This window comes from Neomonachus schauinslandi, chromosome 16 (assembly GCF_002201575.2).
Source record: "Neomonachus schauinslandi chromosome 16, ASM220157v2, whole genome shotgun sequence".
Lineage (NCBI taxonomy): Eukaryota > Metazoa > Chordata > Mammalia > Carnivora > Phocidae > Neomonachus > Neomonachus schauinslandi.
The window spans coordinates 47,471,595-47,491,503 of record NC_058418.1 but is presented as its reverse complement, the minus strand read 5'-3'; the positions used below and the strand labels follow the sequence as shown (position 1 = coordinate 47,491,503).

Sequence of the window (19,909 nt, the reverse complement as noted above, 5' to 3'; positions counted from 1 at the left end):
CGAGGCCGGAACTCCAGTGGCTGCTCGGGCGAGCATGTGCGCAACAGCCAACAGGTGGGAACAACCCCAGTGCCCCCAGCCGAGAACTGGATTAACAAACGGGATCTCGGGTGCCTGGGTGGCTCAGTTGGTTAAGCGACTGCCTTCAGCTCAGTCCCGGGATCGAGTCCCACGTCGGGCTCCCTGCTCAGCAGGGAGTCTGCCTCTCTCTCTGACCCTCCCCCCTCTCATGCTCTCTATCTCATTCTCTCTCTCAAATAAATAAATAAAATCTTTAAAAAAAAAAAAACAAAAACAAACGGGATCTCTCCCTACAACGGAGTGTCACTCAGCCGTGGGAAAGGGGCGGAGCGCCGATGTGGGCCTGCAGTGTGGATGGACCTGGAGAACATCAGGCGAAGTGAAGGAAGCCAGACACAAAAAGTCACCTAACCGACTACTCCTTTCTGTGAAATGCGCAGCATAGGCCAATCTGGACAAGAAGTAGGCCCGGGGCTGGGGGCAGGAGGGATGGGCGGGGGGGGACTGTTTTATGGGTAAGGGGTTTTCTTCTTCCCCTTTTCCGGTGGTAAGAACACTTAGGAGGAGATCCACCCTTTTGACAGATTTTTAAGCGTGCAGAACAGTATTACCAGCTGCAGGCAGAATGCTGGGCGCCAGGTCTCCAGAACTTACTCTTCTGGCATGACTGAAACTCTACACCGCTCGAATGGCAACTCCCCATTTCCCCATCCCCTCGGCCCCTGGTGACTACCATTCTACCCTCTGGCTCTTTGAGATGGACTCTATTTTAGATAAAAGTACAGTCATGGGGGGTTTTCTTTTGAAAATTGTAACTAGACGGAGATGGTGGTAGCACAGCATTGGGAAGATCCTAAATGCTACTATGACTCAATTTAAAAAAGAAGAAAAAAAAGGTCCCCCACAAAAAAAGGAATGGAAGGAAGCTACTGCACACCACAGGCCCCTTGCACAGCCACAGCCGGAAAAGCCTGAGAAAAATAGGCAGAGCACCGTGGCTGGGGAAACAGCCCCTTATTAAATTTCTATGACATTCTGGTGCTGGCAACTCCGTAAAGAAGCCACGGTCTCAGGATTGAAGTCATAGTCTCACAGGGGAGGCGGACAAGAAAACGGAAATGAACAGCACACCACTTTCTAGGAAGCCTTATGATGCATACAAGTCCAGGTATGAGGGTATGGCTGATGCCCTGTCAGGGTGGGGACTGTTCAGGGAAGGACATTTCAGGCAACGGGAACAGTATCTGTGCACTGGGAACAGCAGGAAGTTTGCTATGGCGTGTGCAGAGAGCCGTGGGGCCACAATGGGGCAGGGGGTGAGACCGACACCCCCAGGACGAACTCATGTTCTGCTGTGGTGCCCGGGCTTCATGTGGTTCACTGCGAGGCTCTGGAGGTGCATCCCAATCGCAGCTGGTCTCTGCTGACTACTGGAGAATGGGCTGGCAGAGCTCAGAGACGGGAAGCTCGCTCTGGACGCTGATGCAGCAGCGCTGGAGGGAAGGACTCAGGGCCTGCACTAGCCATGAGGGCAAGGAGGGAGGGATGGCACGCACTGACCAGGGCAGCTGGGTAAGCGGCAGGTACTCGTCACTAGGACAGGGGACCCGGGAAGAGGAGGACAGGCAGAAGTGAGTTCAGAGTTGGGTGGGAGGTGCTGACCAGGCGTCTCCACTGGGACACGCTAATGGAAACCTCCAGGAGTCCACTGGAGTCTGGATCTGGGGTTGAGAAGAGAGACGTGGGTGATGGGTGCAGGTGTGGGATAGAGATTCACTGAAATCCAAGAGGGCAGAAGACAGAACACAAGGTTAACTCTAACATCTGAAAGGCAAGTGCAAGGGGTGAAGGAAGCCAAGGTTACTCAGAAGTTCCCAAACCACAGGAGAAATACCAAGAGGGTGGGGTTATGGATGTGAAGAAAGGCGAGCTGGAAGCAGGATCAGTTCCTCACCTGTCCTCGAGCACTGCCGGTGATGCCTACTGGATTGTGTGTGTGTGTGTGTGTGTGTGCGTGCACGTGTGTGTGTTCAACTGAGCCTCACAACTTCATGAGCGACGGGGTATAAGTGCTGGTCCCATTTTGCCAAGGAGGATACTGAAGCCCGAGAAGTCAAGCACCTTGCCTAAGTTGGGGCTTTGCGAGTGGTAGTGCAGGGCCTGGAACCCTTCACATGGTGCCCCCTCCCTTGCTGTTTCTGGGTGCCCTCTGATTACTCTGGTGGGAAGGGAAACATCTGGGGCCCAGAAAAACGAGGATTCTTCATGGCCTAGAGTGCCAAAGTGCCTCAAAGCTCCCCACCATGAACCTGAGGAAAAAGCCTAAGATAGGACCAGTTCAGGACTGACGTCCCTGTGCACAGAAGTCACTCTCAGCTGCCTGACCGCAACCACCTGGGGTCATTTCCTGCCAACATCAGGCTAACCCACAGGCCCACCCGAAAGGTGACAAGAACAGAAAAACCAGATGGCACACCATCAGTCTGCCCTTGGAGTGTCACCTCAGACTCCAAATGTGGCACGTGGTGGATCAGTAAAAGGGCGCGATCCCATTTCCTAAAGCACTGGATGCCCTCCATATTGAAATATATGTGTGCATCTGTATGTTCGTGTAAGCACAGAAAACATCTGGGAGGATCTACACTTCAATGGTGGAGGAAAGGAGGACTAGAAGCAAAATGTTTTTATGTATTTTTACATTTATTTGCCCGTGCATTACCTTTAGAATTAAAAACCCCAAGACGGAAGTGTACTGGTGTTTTCATGTGGCTCTGAAATGCATCGACAGGTGGATTTGGTGGACAGAGCTGTGTGACTGAGCAGGTGCAGGAAAACGTAGACTCTGGATGGTGGGGATTTGGGTGCTCATGGTAAAACACTCAAACTCTGCTGCATGTCTGACACTTTCATAATAAAACACTGGAGGAAAAATCCCCAAAAAAGATGGGAGGAGAAAACCGGTCTGGCTTTGAGAAGGCAGAGCCATCCTGTAGACATTCCTGGGCGATGACTTCTGCCCTCTCTGCCTCAGGCATCTCATTGGTAAAGTGAGTTTGGGCCCTGGCTCCTGTTCATGGACCCCTCCCCAAACTTTCGGATGAGTTCCTATCCTTGCGGTGCAGTAAGGTTACAGATCCAAGTCAGTATCCCCTGCATTGCCCCCTCCCCCACTGACTGGCACCCCAGCAGGGACGCTGAGGGGCAGGTTAGAATTCCCTGGGTCCCAAACAGCTTCCTGTTCCTTTTTCTAACCAAGGACTCAGGCTTGAGCACAAGAAGGTCAGATGCATTTTCTTCTGAACAATCAATTACCAGCACACAACACTTCCCGAAGCATGTGCCTCACCAGCCAGCCTGGGGCTGCAGCCTGGGCTGCCCCACCCGGCTGGGGAGCACATTTCCCTGGGGCCTGGAGTGGCGAGGATAGGGAGGAGTGAGGGGCTGGGAACCTGACAGTGTGGGGAGGCCAGCGGTATTCACACCCAGCGCGGTGCCCAGGGAGCGGCATTCTTCCCAGAGGGGAAAGTGGGAGCTACACAGATCCGGCCCCAGGCCTGAGTGGGCTGAGTAAAACTTCCTGTCCCAAGCCCTGGAGTTCTGCAATCAGCAGCCCCCAGATGTCCCTGGGAGCTTAGCAGGCGGGTGGAAATGGCTGAAACTGATGCCCGGCTACCAACTGGTTCCTGTGGGATTTCCAAGGGATTTCCATACTCGTCCTGCAGGAGGCTGCTGCCCGCTGTCGGGGACACTGGGCCTGGCACAAATTGAGGCCACCTGGTAGACGGACACAAATGTCCCTTGGTATCCCCAGGTACCCATGGGAGGGGGCCTTAACCGATGACGGTTGAGGAGAACACAGAAACGAAGCTGTGCTTTCTGCCTTTTTCTTACTGGCTCCTAACCACCACCACCACCCGGCCCGGCCCCGCCCAAGCTTCCTGATGCCCTGTGCAAAGCCAAGGTCACTGCCCAAGGGGGAGTTCAGAAGTGTTTGGTCTGGCTGGGGGTGGTGCTAAATGATGCCAATGCCTATCCCTCAACTAGACCAGGGAGCCAAACCAGAGGCAAAACTCTCCGGCGCCACAGCGGGAGGGGTGATGCTGGGGTGGGGCGGGGGTGGGGCAGGGGTGGGAGGTGACTGCATACTTCTGCTCCCTCCCTGAGATATAGGGGGAGCACTCTAACAGCTGCTTTTGTCAAAGAAAGATCTAGGAGGAGGAGAGAAAGGAGGCTTCACTTCTTTGGGGCGAGCTATATACAAGGACGCCACAGAAACATCTCAGTGAATGTGAAAGATCTTTCAGGGGAGGTCTCTGGATCAGCTCATGTAGCTGGTAAGTGGCCATGGCTCCCAAGACAAGGTCCTTCCACTTGGCCACCTTACCTCCTTTCCTTAAAGGACCAGGCGACAGGGTCTCTTCCCTGGAAGAGGAAAGCTGGAAAACACCACCCATCCCAGTCTCAGATCTTTCTCTTCTTTTTTTTTTTTTTTTAAAGATTTTATTTATTTATTCATGAGAGAGAGAGAGAGAAGCAGAGGCAGAGGGAGAAGCAGGCTCCCCACAGAGCAGGGAGCCCGATGCGGGACTCGATCCCAGGACCCTGGGATCATGACCTGAGCTGAAGGCAGACGCCTAACCGACTGAGCCACCCAGGCGTCGCAGATCTTTCTCTTCTTGTGGAACTACTGTGCATGTGCGGCCCAAGAAGGGTGCAGGAGCCTAGACTGAGGGAGCCGCATTCTGCCCCCCTAGTGCCGCCGTGAGGCTGAGCTGCCCCGTGGGGAGCCCCGGCTCCCACATTCCCCAGGGGACCCCCAGAGCTGCTGGTGTCATGGAGCGGGCAGGAAGGCCCAGACAGCTACAGATCCATTTCTGCCAGCACCGGCACCCTGGGGGGAAGGCTGAAGTTGGTGCAGCTCGGAGCCGGCAGCTGAGAGCAGGACCAGACATAATGCATTGCCCCCGGTGCCCAACGGCAGTCGAGGCCCTGGTGGGAAGGAAGGTAGGAGCCGGAGGGAGAACCCCAAGTCTGACACAGACCCCGGCTCCACCTCCTGGCCTCAGTGCCGGCCCCGGGGCAGTAGAACCTGGTCCTGCAGCCTCCTCGGCAGATGCAGAGCTGCCAGGCCATCTCCTGGGGGTTCAGGAGGGGCCGTGCCATCAATGCCAGGTCTCACCAGCTCCCCTCTTGGGAAATCTCCAGGAGCAGGGGTAACGGAGCGCAGAGACTTCCCGTACCAGTGGTGGCATCCCCAGCCCAACACCCCAGATTGTGGGGCGTGTTCCAATTGTTTTGGCGGGTTGGCTGCAATGATGGAAGCCCAGAGGGGTCAGCCAATAAAGTTCAGGCCTGGAGGGCTTCATCTTTACTGAGGCTCCCCACGGCGACACTACTCAGTCCCTTCTCTTGTAGCCACCTGATTCTGGTGTCCCCGCTGTGGCGAGCCTCTGTGGGTCTCCTGCCTGCTGACTCCTCACTCACCCTGCAGCCCTCTGGTCAGCAGCCGCTGGAGCTCCCTCCAGCCCTCCCTCCTGGAGGAGGGGTCCTAGGGCAGACACCTCTGAGTCTGGCACCGCTACAGCACCTAACAATAGCCCCTGGCAGGGCCCCACTGGGTTGGGCACACTCCTCCGCCAGGACGTGGTTCCTCCAGGCTTAAGAAAAGGCAGGTCCATCCCAACCACAGGGTCTCAGCAGGAATGCAGGCCAAACAGGCACCATTTACACAAGTCTGCTGGCTCGGGGTAAACTAGCGGAGGTATTCCTGCTTTTCGGAGGGGGGGGTCAGATTCCCTTTCCTTTAAAGAAACTTTGTGTGACATGCAGTATTTTCAGAGCCCTGAAGTTGGGGGCAATGACTTTAGGCAGAGAGGAGGAGAGAAGGTAGTTAGGACCTAAGAAGCAGGGCATGGGTAAGCACTCCAGAAGAGAGCTGAGCATCTCCTGAAGCCGTTTTGATAGCCACCAAGTTCTCCTCAATACTGCTGGCAAAGGAACCCGAAACACCCCAGAATCTATCGGGACCACGGACCCCTGGCTGGTCTTGGAATCAAGGCCCCCTAAACTTTCCATGGACAGCTGGCCATCTATCATTCCCCCCCACGGTATTAGGACTCTCTTCTGTTCACAACAAAATCAGGTCCTCCAGCCCATCTCAAGGCTCATTCTGCAGGCTGAGCAATGTGAAGGTCAAAATTGGACTGCTGATTGTTGAGGGCGAGCTCTCTGGTCTCAGAACTACAAACAGATGTTGGAAAGGGAGAGAAACTAAAGGCCCATTCAAGCTCACTGCATTTACCCACAAAAGTGGGACCCACCAACTCCTCCCTCATCTCCTAGGGGTCCTGAGTTCAGAGCCGCTGTGGAGGAGAAGGAAGGATGGAACATTCAGTGCTCTGGGGTCAGGCACCCTCCCTGCACCCTCAGCCTGGGGTGGCTACTCACAAGCCTTGCGAGCCAGGTGCTTGCCTTGGGAGTTCCAGTTCCTGCTCTTCACATTTCTCTTGAGCACTGGTTTCCTAAGTTGTTTTTTTTTTTTTTTTAAATCTGGCAGGCCGCTACTGGAGGCTTTCCAACCCACAGCTCAGGCCAACCCTCATAATAAGAAAAATACTACTTTCTATCTGCCTCATTTAGGAGGTTTCTACTTTTTTTCCTTTGGTGGTTAACTAAATTTCATCTTATATAACCACTGTAAATTTTCTAGAAATTTCCCCAATTAGCGCCAGCAATTACAGAAAATGTGTGTATATGTGTGTGTAGATGAGAAATCTCCAGGGGAGTGACCACGAGTTCTGGTGAATCTTCATAAGAAAATAGCCCTTCGCTCTCTATCGACTAAGAAAGACCCATCTTGCCCACTTTCCAGAAGATTCTGGGAGCTCCACACTTTACAGATTCTTTAAGTCTCCTCACATTTCTTTTTTTTTTTTTTTTAAAGATTTTATTTATTTATTTGAGAGAGAGAGAATGAGAGAGAGAGAGCACGAGAGGGAAGAGGGTCAGAGGAAGAAGCAGACTCCCTGCTGAGCAGGGAGCCTGATGCGGGACTCAATCCCGGGACTCCAGGATCATGACCTGAGCCAAAGGCAGTCGCCCAACCAACTGAGCCACCCAGGCGCCCTCCTCACATTTCTTTTACATAGAAAAGATAAAGTGAAGGTGGGGAGGATGGGATGATGAGGAATCATGGGTAAAGTATGCTATTGGCAAAACCAAAATAAACACCCAGAGGTCCTGACTTGGGGGGCCTATGGCCCCTGAAAGCCCTGTCCTTTACGTGAATTAGAACAGGCCCTAGACCAGCTCTGGAGACTTCCACTCCACATATATACCCCAGGTGGCAAACGCCTTCTCTTATCTGGAAGGTTCAGACGTCTTCAGTGAACACAGAGCCTGGCTCCCGGGAGCCCAGCCATGAAGGCGTAAGTGTCCAGAGAGAGAGGCCAGCCATCATTTCTGAAGCATCTTCATGGCCTTAAGTCAAATCCCACCAACAAGACCGGCTGCAACATGCCTCTCCCTTGCCTCTGCCGGGAGGGACTGGCTTTTGCAAAAGAGGACCTTGAGTTTAAAGCCTCTAGTTTACAAACACACACACACACACACACACATACCCTGAAGAAGTGGCTTTCAGTGAGAGGAGGGGAAAATGGGGCCAGAATGGGAAAAGCTGCAGTTCTGTCTCAGGCTGGTTGGCCAACTTTCTCTTCCTCTAAGGGGACTCTGACTCTGAGGGTGACTTCTGTGGGCGGCCACGCCGGCTCTCCCGTGGAAGTGAAGGGGACGGGCAGAGCAGGCCCTGCCCTGTGGCTGTGGGCACGGAGGAGAGCTCCGGGCAGCACCCGGCATGTACAGGCCCTCACCTTCCCTGTTCTCCGAATGGGGCGTGCGGGTACCTCTCACTCAGGTGGCCCAAGAGCACTCTGTCCTCCACAGCTGCCCTTGCAGAGTTCTCCCTGATGATGTCAAGAGCCCAGTCCTCTCGGGTGGAGCCCACTCTGAGGTTGCTTTGTGTTCTTATGACAGCGAGGCAGTGTCTACACAGAGCTCTCCCCAGCCACCCACAGGACAAAAAGCGGTCTTCATGAGGGCTGTGCACACGTGGAGAATAAGTGAACACAGTTTCTGAGGCCACGGTTGGGGAGGGCTGTGGGCCACGGGAGAAGACTCGTGTCCCTCCATGGTCCCAGGCAGAGACGAGGAGCAGCAAGAACAAAGTGGAGCTGGCGCATTCTTTAAGGAACGTACACTGACAAGTCTGACAGGAAGCCCAGAGCTCACATGACGATGTTTCAGAAAAGTGGGAGCAGCGGTGTCCAGGGACAGGGAGCGGCTGTCCACAGAGTAGAAGAGGGGCTTCCTGGGCACCAGGTGGGAAATAAAGGGGAAGGAACGCTAGGGGCGGGGGCAGGGCCACAACTTCCCCTGCAGCTGGTGCTCCGACCCAAGCAAACAGGACCAGACTGAGTGTAGCCCTGCCCGCACGCATGCAGAATCGGCTGAGCAAGTAAGTAAGAGAAAAGGGAATAGCAGGGTGTGTTTTTAGGAGAAGGAGTAGATCCGATTTGTCAGATGTACTTTGCAGAAACAATCTGGAATCATCAGGCCTCCCTAGGCTAATGCTGTGTGGAGGCAGGAGTGCATCTGGGTCTGAGGAGGCAGGAGCCCAAGGACAGCTCTGGAAGGAGAGTCTACCCGGGGAAACTTTCATCGTCAGGATGGGGCTCAAGTGATGCCAGGCTCACCTCCTAGCCAGTCCACAGACTGAGAAACCACAGAATTCATCCCGAGCACTGCTATGACTTCAACCCCAGAAGGCAGCCTAGTGATGGGGTTGGGACATGCCCCCTCAGACCCAGTGCCTGTTCTTGTAGAAGATGCATTCCTCCAGTGAACATGGTCTGAAGACCAGATTAAGCACGTTAACAGTGGAAGACCAGAGAGCTGCGGGCAGCCCACGGTGCCCAGCACTGAAGAGACCTCAGTCCACTCTGGAAAATGACGAGAGGAGACCTACGGATGGGCTCACATCTTTGAGGGTGACTGTCTCGATCAAAGCCAGCTCTAACTTCCTGAGCACTGACCATGTGCCAGGCTCTGTATTGAAGGGTTTGAGGTGTAAGTGTCTTACATTATTCTGACAGAAATCCTAAGAGCCAGGTTACTGACAGTCCCGTTTCACGGACCAGAACACCAAGGCTCTGCTAAGCTGAGCAGCTTGTCTAAGACTGTATGGTCAGTAAGTGATGGAGGTGGACTTTGAATTCAGATCTTTCCCCACAGCATACCAGGCAGATGTCGACACTTCCTTCGTCCACAGAGGTGCCGTGTTTCACGGGATGGCCTGGCCTGGTAATTCTACCCCTGGTGCACTCCCTGCTCAGCTCTGAGGCAGCCTCCAAGGTAGGAAGCAGTGTGGCCTTGGTGGACTGACTAGGGGGCAGGTCAGCATTTTTAGTCCCTGAAGGGTGTCCAGTTACCGAACTTATTCTGCTATGCACACCAGCGGCACCGACGCCCCCTCCCCCGAGGAGGTGCCATTCCCCCCAGGCCCTCCACCGGCAGCTGTGTAAATGGGCAAAGGCCTAACTGAGCAACCCGAGAAACTGGCCAGTGCCGTGGGCCTGACCGCTGGCCGGGCCTTCCTTCCTGTTCTACTCTGCTTCCTCCCCAGCTGCTGCACCAAGACCCCCGGAACAGTTGATTCCTCGACACTGTGCAGGCATTCCTGCCAGAACGCGGGGCGCCAATGCTGCCCAGAGCCACGCGAACTTGGGAAGACCCTCACTCGGAGGTTCCCCCGGCCAAACCCTTACCGTTGTAGGAGAGGCGAGGTTTGCTCAGACACATTATAAAGTGCATTTCCATCTCATCAGAAGCCACAGACTTGGAACAAATGGGGCACTTGAAACCTGAAAGAGAGGAAAACAGTATGAAATGCTTCCTCCAAACCAAGCACACCCACAACCAACACAGAGGCCCTTGGATAGCTATGGCCATGTGGGGTCAGAGTCAACGTGGAGAATTCCAATCTAGATACACCCTAGACCTGATCTTTCCTTCATTAATTCTGTTATTTTATCACAGCCTCCCAACTCCCACTGGCCCGCCAGGGCTGTCCCTGCCACAGGCGTCTCGGCGAAGCTTATCAGAAGGCACGGGCAGCTGGTTTGATTTTATTTTCCCTTAGACCCTTTCCCAGGGGGGTCTAGTGGGCAGCAGGGATAAGCAGGAATGCAATCAAGGCAAACACATCATCAGTCTTTGAGTAACAAAGCATTTAATACCCTTCCTCCTCACAGCCCTCAAACCACTTGGCTGGGCCACCTGTGGCAGGAAGCCTGACAGCAGTCAGGTCAGCACCTCCATCCCTCCCCCGGCCTCCCGGAACCAGGTAGCACCTCCATCCCTCACCCAGGGCACCTGGCCTCCCTGTGGCTCAGGCAGCTGTCCTCTGAGAGTGTGGAGCAGTAGGGTGGCCCTCCGGAGCACTCCCAGATGCCACGCGCGCCTTGGCCGTATGCCACGGAGAGTAACAGCTGTTGCACAACGCCTGGCGAACACAGGGTGGGGTGACCCTGCTGTTCCACTACCAGGGGAGTCTGGACTGCTTGTACATCTGAGCAGTTTCATCAGAACTGTACCCCTACTGGAGATTTCCACTGAGAATCTTCTGAGCTGAACTCCATTAAGCAAACCCAGTCCCCTGACTTATTTATAAACAACTTTTTAAAGATAAACGATTTCCAATTTCCCCCATTTTATTTTTATTGAAATTATTTTCAAATGATCGACTCTGTTCCATTCTACCAAAAGGATCTAATACCACTGGAAAGTTACTACTTCTTTGTCCACATCTAATTTCACACGTTGCAGCTTCTCCCTTTTGTGACTGTAATTCTTACCCACCCAGCCTGGATTTCCTAGGTCCAGTACAGCACATCTAAATCTTGTTGTGAAAATCTGACTCTCCCGGTAACTTTTCAGTCTAAGTGTTCCACGCGCAGTTTCACTGGATGCTGGTAATATCTGTCGGCAACACTTCCTATTACACAGACAAAAGCCGGAGGGCTCGTATTGACTGTTCGCTGCTCCCGAACGGAGGAGGACGTCAGACCTTTCTTCCCAGGGCCTTGCTCATTCTGTATGGAAAGCCCTGGACTTTGACAGCTGTGGGTGCAGACAGGAAGCAAGCCAGCTCCTGTGTTCCCATGTAGGGCACAAGGACTTTGCTTAAAGTCTTCTCCAAACCCTCCTCTTTTCAGTGACAATGAACTATAGGACCAGACAGAAAATCCAGGGTCCAGTTAACTATGGACAAAGTGGACCTCACACTCCGTGACACAGTCCCCATTTCCCCGACCCCTTTCCTCAAAAATCATGAGCATCCTGTGTCTCAGCTAAAAAGTCTTGCAAGTGCTATCAATCCAAGGATTCTGGCCAAGCTTGGAGCAAGGGCTGTACTTTCTGATCTCTGGGTGGTTATGAATCCATTAATAACAAAACCAGAAGACTGAAAAGAAACATGGTAGGGGGAGGGTCCATCCCCAGTTTTCTGGCAAAACCCGATCTCAGATGTGCCAGGCTGATCTTTTCTAACCCAGTTTAGAAATCTACAGACACAGTGTGACACACGTGGTGGACAGGTGAGTAATGAACTTGAGTCTTGTACAACGAGGATGTCTCCACATCCACCCTAGGTCCCTCTGAAGCCTTGGTTCTGCCCTCATGCCCAGGCCCTGCAGATAAACCAATATTAAGGAATATTTTCTTTAGAGATTCCTTCACCGTTTTTTTCTGACTCAAAAGACCAAGGTTTTATGTTACCTTAAATGGCTACAGGACATTTCTAGCTTAAAAACTTGTTACGTTAGCACCCTGTCTGCAGGCTGAGGGCTCAGAGCTGAGGGCATGCCAGGGTGGACACGCTCTGGACTAGCTCATCCGATACCGGGCCCCAATACAGTCGCTGGGAGGTGCTGAAGTGAACTGTTACTACTGATAAAAGGCCTTACGCTTCACATTACTCACTTTCCTGATAACTTAGAACAGCTTCGTGGTTATCACTATAATAGTATCAATCACCCCTGCATCCCAACATGACTCCTTGAATGCAGGACAGGGAGTCAAGTTATAGCTAAGGTACTGGGAAGTAGGCCACCCAACGAGAAGGTCTACAAGGAAACGTCATTGGACATTTATGTCCTACAAAAAACAAACCAAGGTGAGATTCCCAGGTTTAGGCCAGTGCCCTCATTGTAAAGAGAAAGAGGCCTTGAAGAAGACTCGGGCTCAAACTCTTGAGGGGGTGGGGCTGAGACTGGTTGGATTTCTTAGCTGGCCATCTCAAGTCCTTTCTAACGGGAAGAAGGAGCCGACTACCCTTGTGACATTGTGATTTACAATAAGAACTATGTATTTAGTCTTCGTTCTGTTCCTGGCACAGAGTTCCTAACACCCTGGGAATTTCCTAACATAATAAGACCAGTAGTATTTGGTCTTTTGTCACTGGCTCCTGAAATAGCTCCAGAGCCATAGGGTGAAAGGAATGTCTTGTTACTCATAACGAGTCCCTTTCAACCACACCAAAATTTATGTTAATGAGGTCACTTTGGGAAAGTTCCTTGGTAAACTAAGGATGGGGGCTAGTTGCAAGGGGAACCAACCAGCTGATTAGAGGGTCCGAACTTTTGGTCCTACCCCTCAACCTCTGGGGAGGGGTGGGGGCTAGAGATGGAGTTCAATCACCAATGGCCACTGATTTCATCAATAATGCCTAAGTAATAAAGTCTCCATAAAAACCCCAGAGGATGGGGCTCAGAGAGCTTCCAGGGCAGTGAACACATGAAAATTCAGGGAGGGTGGCGCCCCACGACAGGGCACAGGGGCTCCATGCCCTGTCCCCATACCTTGCCCTCTGCATCTCTTCCATCTGGCTGTTCCTGAGTTATATCCTTATATAATAAATTGGTAATCAAGTAAGTAAAATGTTTCCCTGAGTCCTGTGAGGTGCTCTAGCAAATTAAACGTACCCGAGAAGGGGGTCATGGGAACGTCTGATTAAGAGCCAGTCAGGCAGAAGTGAAGGTGACAACCTGTACTTGTGATTGGGGTCTGAAGTGGGGGGCAGTCGTGGGGGACGGAGCCCTTAACCTGTGCGGTCTGATGCTATCTCCGAGTAGACAGTGTTGAAATTGGGTTAACTGCTTGGTGGTGCTGGGAAAACACTTCAGAACAGGGTTTTAAGAAGAGGTGGGCTGGGAAACATTACACCGGGAGAGGAAGCACCACTGCGATAGGAAGAGACCTACATTTTAGCGAAAGCAGGGTTAGTGCCACTTGCATGACCTTCCTCTGGAATGGGGGGCGGGGTTAAGGATCAAAAAATAATTCAGGGTCTATTACGTGAGTGGGAAATGACAAGATGACCTGGGTTTTCCAGCTTCGAGATGTGGTTAAGTAATCTACACTCCCCGGACCTCCGTTTTCTCATCGGAAAAAAAGAAGACTTTGCCTCTCTCTTGCAAGGATCAGATGAGGTAAGAAACCTGAAAGCGCCCAAGAAGCTAATCTAATGTATCATCAAGCCCGGCAGCCCTGAACGAGGAGGAAGGAAGAGGAGGGCTGGGGAAGGATTTGGGGGGGGCCGGGAGGTGGGGGGTGGTGGAGCAGCAGGGCACAGAGGCCGCAGGTCACGCAAAGTGTGCCAGGTGGGGGAGGGGTGGCCATCTCTGCTTGTCCCATCTGTTTCCTCTGAACTTCTGGAGCACCGTGCATGGCACTTTCCATACTGCCCGTGTGGAATGAGGCTCCCTGTTCAGCCTCTTGCATGTGATGACAGACAACAGCTTGCGTGCATTGAGTTGTTACTGTAAGTGAGCAGCCAATGGGCCGTATGTGTCTACATTTACGAGATTACGGAGTGGGTACTACTGTTAACTGTGTGTGTGCCCTGTTTGCCAAGCTGGGTGACAGGTGGGCTGGTCTAAGAAGGAGGCGACCTATGACAAAAGGAACATAAACACTACACAGACGCTGGGTATTAGTAAATAATAACTTCAAATCCTCCACACTGTCCCAGCAATTTCTTCTGAAGCACTGTGGGCCTGGATAATCTCATAAACAGAAACAATCGGGGGATTTTTTTTTTCCTGGGCACTGTGTTAACATGGAAGGACTGAGCTGTGCTTTCTACTTGGCACCAAGCCTGTAGCATTGGTTGTTAAGGTGCCGAGTTTGCAAATTACCTTTTAAATGGAAAATAAAGGACATGAGGTAAGAGGGCTGGAAAGACAAGGAGAGCTAAGGGGAAAAAACTAATGTCCCCACCTTCTTTCCTGAAAGGTCATCCGACATCAAGATGGATGCCAGCACTCTACTACCCCAATCTTTTCTTGCAAATGTCCAGTCACACGATTCAGCATCAACAGCCCTACGGAATGATAAATACTGTGATCTTTATGAACTATCTGAAGGTGAAAACAGCTAGGAAATTTTGATACCATTTGGGAAAAAAGTTTAGGCCAAATTAAAATCAGCCCTATGGACAAAGACAAAGGTTCACAAAGTCACCCAGTGGACGAGACTGAGTCAAATTTCAGAAGAGCCCTTCATCAGCACTCAGGAAGTGTGTGAAAGACATGCTTTGCCTTCCTTCATGAGAGAGCTACAGGTGGAGCCTTTGGGACAGACTCTCCCTGCCTGCACCTGAGACCCACCGCACCCTGGGAGCTGGGAGGCAGACAGCAGGCGCGCTTTCTCTCTCCCTATCTTATTAGAGGCAGGGCCCTGCACGTGTTGGGGCTTTAATATGGACCACTGACAGAGTGAAGGGCCGGCTAGCTCCGGATTGCTGGCCAAGTCTGACAGTGGTTCCTCTCCCACAGGTCTGTGGCAGAAGCAAGGAAGTTACAGGGTTCCTGGTCCTTTGCTGCCAACCTCTCAAAATGAGGAAGGGATGAATGACAGGGCACCAAGGGGAATCTGTCTGTAATGCCCTGATTCTGCCCCGGATGGGCTCTCCCAAGCAAACGCTGCTACAGGATTCCTCTACCCCAATCTAGAGGCGCCCTTCTAATGGGGACCTTACTTCTGCTCTTTCTCGTCATCAAAGCAGCTCAAAATTATACAGCCAGAACAGCCCACGGGAGTGTGATCAGACAGAGCCCAGCTGCTGCTTCCTGTCTTTCAACAGTGGATTGCGTAAATGGGGGAATCCTCAGCTGGGCTACAAACCAGAGCTCCTGGGAGAAGACAAACCCGCACTCGCCACCCAGTGCAGGGCCTTGACCCCTGTAACCGCAAGGTCAGGGTAAGCCCACCGGTAGGTGAACCAACAGAGACCCGGGAATGCACACACAGTCATGTACGGTAAGCATCTTCCTGCACCCGGGTCCTTCCAGGACAGGGCAACTGCCTCAAGTTATGATCCTCCCAGGCCTCCACAACATTTATCTTGTGATGTAAATCAGTTTTTCTCATTTGCCAGAACTGCAACCTTCTCCTTTAAGACCTGATTTCTCGGGGCGGGACATGTGCTCCGCATGTTGCCCCAGTTCCCTCCCTGACCCTCCCTCCTATGCTGATGTGCTATTTTAACGCTGCCCCAGTTCTGCCTGTCTCTGGGATCACCTAAAGGGAGAAGAATCTAAAGAAGCAACCAAGGAAAAGGAAGCCAGGCCACCCAGGCAGGACCTCCTGTCCCAGGGAAGAGGGGCTGATGTAGATTCCCCTCACCCAGGGGGGCTCAGAGAGCACCACCCTCAACACCATGTCTCTACTGTTCAGTTCCTAGTTTCCAGCCTGGATCTTTCCCTCTCACATCCTGTGGTGCATGTCTGTGAAATGAGATTTGATTAAATGAATTTGGTAAAATGGGATTTTTTATAAAGATTTTATTTATTTGAGAGAGAGAGAGAGAAAGAACACGCATAAGTAAGGGGAGCAGCAGAGGGTGAAGGAGAAGCAGACTTAATAATGCAGGGCTCAATCCCAGGACCCTGGGATCACGACCTGAGCCGAAGACAGAGGCTTAACCTACTGAGCCACCCGAGCACCCCTGTAAAATGGGATTTATTACAAAAGAAAGATCAAGAGGTAACAAGGGACTTTCTCTGACATTTCTATACTGCTGGAGATGAGTCCCAAGAGCAGAGGCTGTGGATATCCCATTCTTCACACATACTTTCCCGCCCAACCCCTGAGAAATAACTGGAAACCAATGCACAATTTATGAGTTGTTAAGGCACCCTTGCCTAGAGAGCATTCTGGCCTAGGAAAAGGCCCAGCAGTTCTGACTTGCTTCTTTCAACACCTCTCTTCTGGACTCAGCTTCAGCAGTTCCATTCCAGGGACTGAGGCTCACCTGTTGCCTCAGGAGCCAAGAAAATTCTCGTAAGTGGGTATTAGGAGACAGCCACACTGACACCTAAAATCAGTTTAAAGTGTGTGTGTGTGTGTGTGTGTTTATTTTAACATGTCTGTTGTGATGGTTAACTCTATGTGTCAACTTGCTGGGTCATGGGGTACCCAAATATTTCGTTAAACGTTATTTCTAGGTGTGTTTGTGAGGGTGTTCCTCAATGAAATTTAACATTTGAACTGGTAGAAAAAATAAAGCAGATTGCCTTCCCCAATGTTGGTGGGCATTGTCCAATCCACTGGAAATGCTGGACAGAATAAAAGATGGAGAAAAGGAGGTTTTGAGCTGTCTGCCTCACTGATCTGGGGCACTGGTCTTCTGTCGTCAGACCAGGACGTACAGTATTGGTTCTCCTGGTTCTCAGGCCTTCAGACTCAAACTGGAACCAACTCCAGAAGGCGTTCCTGGATCTTGAGCTTGCAGATGACAGATCATGGAATTTCTTAGTTTCCATAACTGCATGAGCCAATTCCCTACAATAAATCACTTTCTCTTTCCCTCTCTCCTTCCCCCCCCCGCACTGGCTCTGTTTCTCTGGAGAACCCCAATACATCTATTTATTAAATTGCCAAACAATAAAGTTTAAAAGACTGGCAACATCAAATGTTGGCGAGGATGTAGGGCAACTGGAACTCTCAGGCATTGCTGGCAGGAGCCATTTTGAGAAACGGTCTGGTAGTTCTTTATAAAACAAAACATATACCTGGCCTGACCTAAGCAACTCCTCATTTACATAATTACCCAAAAGAAATGAAGACGTATGTCTACAAATAGATGTTTGTAAGAATTTTCATCACAGCTTTAGTCATAACAAGCAAAAACTGGAAATAACTCAACTGTCCATCAAAGGAATGGGTACATTAACTGCGGCATGATGGAATACAATGCAACACTACTCAGCAATAAAAAGCAATGACTACGGATACATGCAACCACATGGATGGATATTAAAAACATGCTGAGGAAGGACAAAAAGGAACACACATTATGATTCCAAATGTATGAAGCTTTACAACAGGGAAAACTCTGTAGTGGAAAAAATCAGAACAGTGCCCGTCTCTAGCAGTTAAGAGTTGGGGCAGAAATGAACTGAAAAGGGGATGAGAGACCTTTTTGGGGTGATGAAATGCCTATATCATGAAGAGGGTTTGGGTTACACATATGTGTGTACATGTCAAAATTCAGTGAATATACACTTAAGATTTGAGATTTCATTGTTTATAAATTTTACCTTAACCAGAAAAAATAAGCAAATATTGAACTGTAGTTAATGATATACATGCTGAAGCATTTGGAGCAACGTGTACTGACGTGTGCATTGAAAAGAGATGCATCAAAAAATGATGCATAAGTCAAATTTATTTCCACTTTCCTGTACGTATGAAATTTTCATCATAAATCACCAAAAAAAGTATCAAGCAGTGAGGGGGCTGTGTGTGTGTGTGTGCACACACTAATTTAGCTACAGTGGTCAGGGAAGGCCCCTCTGATGGGGATACAGGTGCCAGAGAATTTGGTGTGTTAGGACAGTGAGGGTCAAGTTCACAAGCACAGTAAGTACCAGGGGTGACAGGGGACAGTGGGGACATGCTCTCTTACAAATTTCAATTATAAATTGCAAGATTTTATAGTTTCAGGTCTTGTACTAAAGTCTTTAATCCACTTTGAGTTGATTTTTGTGTATGGTGTAAGATAGGGACCCAGTTTCATTCTTTTGCATGTGGATAACCAATTTTCCTAACGCTACTGAACAGACTATCCTTTCCCCATTGTGTAGTCTCAGTGTCTTTGTAAAAAATTAATTGACCGTATATGCATGGGTTTATTTTTGGCCTCTATTCTGTTCCACTGGTCTATGCATCTGTTTTTATGCCAATACCATACTGTTTTGATTACAATAGCTTACTAACATAGCTTGAAATCAGGAAGTGTGATACCTCCAGCTTTATCCTTCTTTCTCAAGATTGCTTTGGTTATTCAGGATCTTTTGTGGTTCCATACACATTTTAGGATTGTTTTTCCTATTTTTGTGAAAAATCCTACTAGAATTTTGATATGGATTGTACTGAATGTGTAGATCACATTTTAACAGTATAAATTCTTCCAATCCATGAATATGGAATATCTTTTTATTTATTTGTGTCTTCTTCAATTTCTTTCATCAATGTCTTACAGCTTTCAGTGTACAAATCTTTCACCTCCTTGGTTAAATTTATTCCTAAGTATTTGTTTTTGTTGCTACTGTAAATGGAATAGTTTTCTTTCTTTCTTTTTTTTTTTTTTAAGAGTTTATTTATTTATTTGACAGAGGGAGAGAGACAGCAAGAGAGGGAACACAAACAGGGGGAGTGTGAAAGGGAGAAGCAGGCTTCCCGCTGAGCAGGGAGCCCGATTTGGGGCTCGATCCCAGGACCCTGGGATCATGACCTGAGCCGAAGGCAGACGCTTAATGACTGAGCCACCCAGGTGCCCCTGGAATAGTTTTCTTAATTTCTTTTTCAGATACGTCATTGACTACTGAATTTATTTATTAGGTAAAACAATTTTTTGGTGGAGGCTTTAGGGTTTTCTATACAATATTATGTCATCTGATACTTTGCTTTTTCATTTCCAATTTGGATGACTTTTATTTCTTTTTCTTGCCTAATTCCTCTGGCTAAGACTTCTAATACCATGTTGAATAAAAGTCTGAGTATAGGATCGTTGTTTTCCTTTTTTTCCTCAATGGTCTACAGATAAAATTCTACCATATTCTAGCTTTTTGGTGTTGCAAATAGAAAATTTGATTCTAGTGTGGTTCTTTTTCCTTTGTAAATAATATATTCCTTCAGACTGAAAACCTGAAAGATTTTTCCTTTCATCCTTAGAGTTCAGATATTTTACCAGGATATGCTTAGATGTTTCTTAATTATTCCCCTAGTGGTAAGTCATGAGTGCCCTTGACCAAGTATTTCTAGTGTTCTTCCTTCTAGCTATACATTATAGTAGGATTGCACTTGCTTACTCCCTTTGAAGTTAAAGGTGAGGTTGTGATTTGCAATGGCTAGTGAAATGTGAGTAGAAGTAATGTATGCACTGCCAAGCAGACTTTAAGCATTAGCTCATGATTCACCACAGACCTGCACTGCTGCCTACCACCTCAGGTTCCTAAGTAACAACGAGCAGACCACCACTCCATACCGCCCAACCATGACCTGTATGGGATACTGCAGTGTGGGGGAAAAATGAATTTGTTGAGTTTAAACTACTGAGCTTGTGGGAGTATTTGTTATTTCATTCTCAATCTAGTTCTAGCCTGTCCTGACCAATACACTCTTCCTCTGCCTTCTTCTCCTTCTATTATTCCTATTACTTGTATGTCAAATGTCTTATATATTTTCCAGGTCTCTTATCTTCAATCTCCACCTTCATAACTTCTATGTCTTAGCATTTTCTCGGGAGCTCAGCCTTTCTAACTCCTGG

The 19,909-nt window shown here is 49.9% G+C and overlaps 1 protein-coding gene across 3 annotated transcripts in view; it reads right to left on the bottom strand.

The window, feature by feature from the left end:
• The window catches only part of ZNRF1 (zinc and ring finger 1), a 96,480-nt gene that overhangs the window by 3,823 nt on the left and 72,748 nt on the right, over positions 1 to 19,909 (bottom strand). For all 3 annotated transcript variants that reach the window (XM_021705708.2, XM_021705709.2, XM_021705710.1), the window contains exon 2: positions 9,843 to 9,938. In XM_021705708.2, the coding sequence (XP_021561383.1) occupies positions 9,843 to 9,938 (96 nt within the window). The remainder of the gene's footprint in view (positions 1 to 9,842; positions 9,939 to 19,909) is intronic.